This window comes from Penaeus vannamei, chromosome 30, assembly GCF_042767895.1.
Source record: "Penaeus vannamei isolate JL-2024 chromosome 30, ASM4276789v1, whole genome shotgun sequence".
Taxonomy (NCBI): Eukaryota; Metazoa; Arthropoda; class Malacostraca; order Decapoda; family Penaeidae; genus Penaeus; species Penaeus vannamei.
Window position 1 is genome coordinate 18,837,919 of NC_091578.1, and position 3,937 is coordinate 18,841,855.

At 37.9% G+C, this 3,937-nt stretch overlaps 1 protein-coding gene across 1 annotated transcript; it reads left to right on the forward strand.

Annotated features, from left to right (window-relative positions):
- Positions 1-3,143: 3,143 nt before the first annotated feature.
- Positions 3,144-3,731, forward strand: LOC138867493 (S-antigen protein-like). The gene is made up of 2 exons (XM_070143334.1): positions 3,144-3,491; positions 3,534-3,731. The coding sequence occupies exons 1-2, from the start codon at positions 3,144-3,146 to the stop codon at positions 3,729-3,731; spliced, it is 546 nt and encodes a 181-aa protein (XP_069999435.1).
- The last annotated feature ends 206 nt before the right edge of the window (positions 3,732-3,937 follow it).

Consider the following 3,937-nt stretch of genomic DNA (forward strand, 5'->3'; position numbering starts at 1 on the left):
TTCAACTTATATTCTTACAACACAATCAACCTAAATCGAATGCATGATTTTTTGTGTTGTATCCTCGAAACGTCGTAAGTCGAGACCATCGTTAACCGTGGACCCCTGTACAGATAGATATACTTTCCCTTCCTTCCTCTACATATATATATAGAGAGAGAGAGAACTTTAGAATAGGAGCGGTTATATCATAAACTATTTACTTAAGTCGTGAAAAGCAAAACCTATTTAGAGCCTCAGATAGTTCGCTATACAAGCAAGGGCGTCATTTTAGGGGGAAGGGGAGGCCAAGCGGAGGTAGGCGAGCGAAACAAACAATTTTTTTTTATAAATTAACTATTCCATCTGTTTTTAAAGCTACAAGCAGCGGCTGCGCCGCACCTGGTTAAACCAGGCTGCTTGGCCTGCGTCGCTACTAGCTTCGCCCATATGTAACACAATATTATCAAATGTGAAAGAAAAGCATGTTATGCAAATATTGGTTTAATTATCTAAGAGTCTACAGATTTATGTCCTTCCTTAGACGGTTCGCTTTCATCAGATTCTTCTTCATCGATGCGTCGAATTGGTGTTTAGTAAATCTACCCTTCATCGCAGTCTCCATCACTCCTCTTAATTTATTGCCGATCAATTAAAGGTAGGGTTGGTCACTCCTTCGAGAATCTGGGAAAGTTTCACCTGGAACGAAGAGGATTTTCTCTGTCGACCTTAAATTAGCCATGCCTGGCATTTAAGGAAATCATCTTGTTTTCAGGAAATCTGGCGAAAATCAGGATAAGCTCAGGATATCTCATTTTTTAGGAAATCTCAGGAAATCGGAAGAAAAAAATCAGGAAATTATGAGAAACATAAGGATTTTTTTTTTTTTTTTTTTTTTTTTTACCATTATGAAGCTTTACATGACGAATATAGCGAAGCATTATTTACACAACTGGTCTTTGACGATCCAACGTACACAAATGACCATATCTTGATCCACCTGAAACAAACTTAATCAAGCATTTCTGGAGTTCTTGTCCTTCAAATTAGAGAGGCTAATCTCTTTCATTAAACTCTTTCAAAGTGAAATGCCTCCTTTGCACGTGTTGAAAGGAAATTATCACAGTTATGCCAGTGTGTTCAAATTTCATGAAGCTTGATTATGTAAAATAATAAAAAAAAATAAAAAAAAACTTGCGAGTATAGACCCACATGATAAATATCACTATGTTCCTCTCACTTCTACATACATCGGTATTACTTATTCATACCAAATTTGATGTAAAAAAATCGAGTTTCTCTCTTGCTTTTCTCCAAAAGTTACCATAAACCTCATACAGCCAAACCTATTACCAGTGATAAATCAGCTGCCATATTTGACAGACATTGATTGTCAAGCTGCTGATCTGGAGTGGAGAGAACAGGCACTCTTTGGAGATCGAGATGGCAGCATGGATTTTAATAGATTTTGGAGTGTAGTCTTCAGCGCACTAACGTCGGAAGGAGACAATAAATTCCTAAATATTTGTAAGATTTTTGGAGTCATACTTTCTCTACTATTCTCAAGACTTTTCAGTCAATTAAAACTAATAAAAACTGATACAGAACTGCCTTGAAACACGAGTCGCTACTTGGACTACTGACAACCAAGCTTGTGAATAAATGAAAAAAACAAGATGCAGTCATAGAACCAACAAATGAAATGTTTAGGCTTCATAGTAAATGCGTGCTAATACATGTGACTCAAAAGCATCAGAAATAAAAAGAAAATTATTAGCTTCACTAAGAGGCGAATAAATATATGTACAACTGCCACAGTATACAAATCTGATTCAAGCATTGCAGTTTCATCCACAGAACATTATAATTTTTCTTTAAATTTCCATCGTTCCTGTACATTGATCCTGTTTCTCTTAAGAAAGGCTGTAACCATAATTCTCCCTTATGCAAGATTTGATATACACTATTTTTTCTATAATTCAAGCTTTGCTACCTGTTTGTTTACATTGGAATATGATAATTCATATAAATATTGTATGTTACTATAAACCCTTTAGGTAATTCTCCACTAGTCAGAATGACAATAACCATAATTCTGACTTGTGGAAGATTTTATGTACCTATATTTTTCTTCCTCAAATGGAAACCTTGCTACGTATTATTTACATTGTAATATTGCTATTTACACATACACTGCATGTTAACCTCAACTGTTTTTGTAGTCCTTCCTAAGTCATAAAGGCTATAATCTTAATTCTGACTTTTCGAGGTTTTGATGTATACTATTTTTCATAGGCTATTCTTTCTTTCTTTCTTTTTCTTTTTTTAAGTTCTTCATAAGCTATTGTGGATATCCCTCTCTGTGGCTATGGAGGATATGAGTTACATGTTTGCTCTCTGATTCAAACTGTGTTTGGGTTGATAATGGAATGTGTTTACGATTTCCTTTCAGTTCACTTGTCACCGTCTTGAAACACATTAAGCTGTTTTACTTTAGATTTATATACCTACCGTTGCAAATAGTGCCTTCTTTTTTTTCTCCTAATTTAGTGCATTGAATTTTTTTTTTTTTATTAAGTGTGAATTATTATATTTATTCTTTCCGTTTTTTAAGGCGTTGCCTTTTTAAGTACGAAATTGTGTTTGTATGATATAATCATTAATGTTCTTTTAATGGTACAATAAGGGATACAGATTGTGACCAGATTTTGTTTCGACGATTTTTTTATGAAATGTTTTAATTATCAATTTAGTCTAGATTATTTAATTGAAACTAAATACCTTATTAATAGAAGAACCGGTGCTTTTAGAAAATTACCAAATTATTATTAGTGATTATGTAAAAATAAATGAGCATTCTAAAAAAAAAAAAAATGCACAGAAAGCGCCATTAAAAATATAGAAACTTTATGGATATTTCAGGAAATTTGTCTTTGGATCTCAGGAAATCTTTGGAAATATCAGGAAATCTCAAGAAACATTTCAAGAAATCAGGTTTAAGCTTGTGGAAGCACTCCAATGCAATGACAATTTATTGAGCCTTCCACATTGGAACACACTAGCTGAATGGATATCCAGCTCGCTGGTCAGTGCACTTCAGATGATGGACTACCGTAGTGATAACGGTAGGGCCTGAGGAGCCTTAGACAGTCCAGTAGCCTGAGATGGAAGCCCGGGAGGTGGTCTATGAGCCCGAGAAGGACGCCCAAGAGGTGGTCCACGAGCCCGAGAAGGACGCCCAAGACTTGGTCTATGAGCCTGAGAAGGACGCCCAAGACTTGGTCTATGAGCCTGAGAAGGACGCCCAAGACTTGGTCTACGAGCCTGAGAAGGGCACCCAAGACTTGGTCTACGAGCCTGAGAAGGACACCCATGACTTGGTCTACGAGCCTGAGAAGGACACCCAAGATTTGGTCTGTGAGCCTGAGAAGGACACCCAAGACTTGGTCTATGAGCCTGAGAAGGACACCCAAGACTTGGTCTATAAGCCTGAGAAGGACACCCAAGACTTGGTCTATGAGCCTGAGAAGGATGCCTAAGACTTGGTCTATGAGCCTGAGAAGGACACCCAAGACTTGGTCTATGAGCCTGAGAAGGACGCCCAAGACTTGGTCTATGAGCCTGAGAAGGACGCCCAAGACTTGGTCTATGAGCCTGAGAAGGGCACCCAAGACTTGGTCTACGAGCCTGAGAAGGACACCCAAGACTTGGTCTACGAGCCTGAGAAGGACACCCAAGACTTGGTCTATTAGCCTGAGAAGGACACCCAAGACTTGGTCTACGAGCCTGAGAAGGACACCCAAGACTTGCCTCTTCTTCTGTTAGTTTGAAGTCTTTCAGTAATTGTTCCGTGCTCAGGTGTTGTCAGTGTTGAATCTAGATTCACCTCTCCTGCTGTGTTGATTTTGTCTAGAAACAACTCGTGACTCGTTGTTCTTTCCTCCTCCTCTAAGGACAG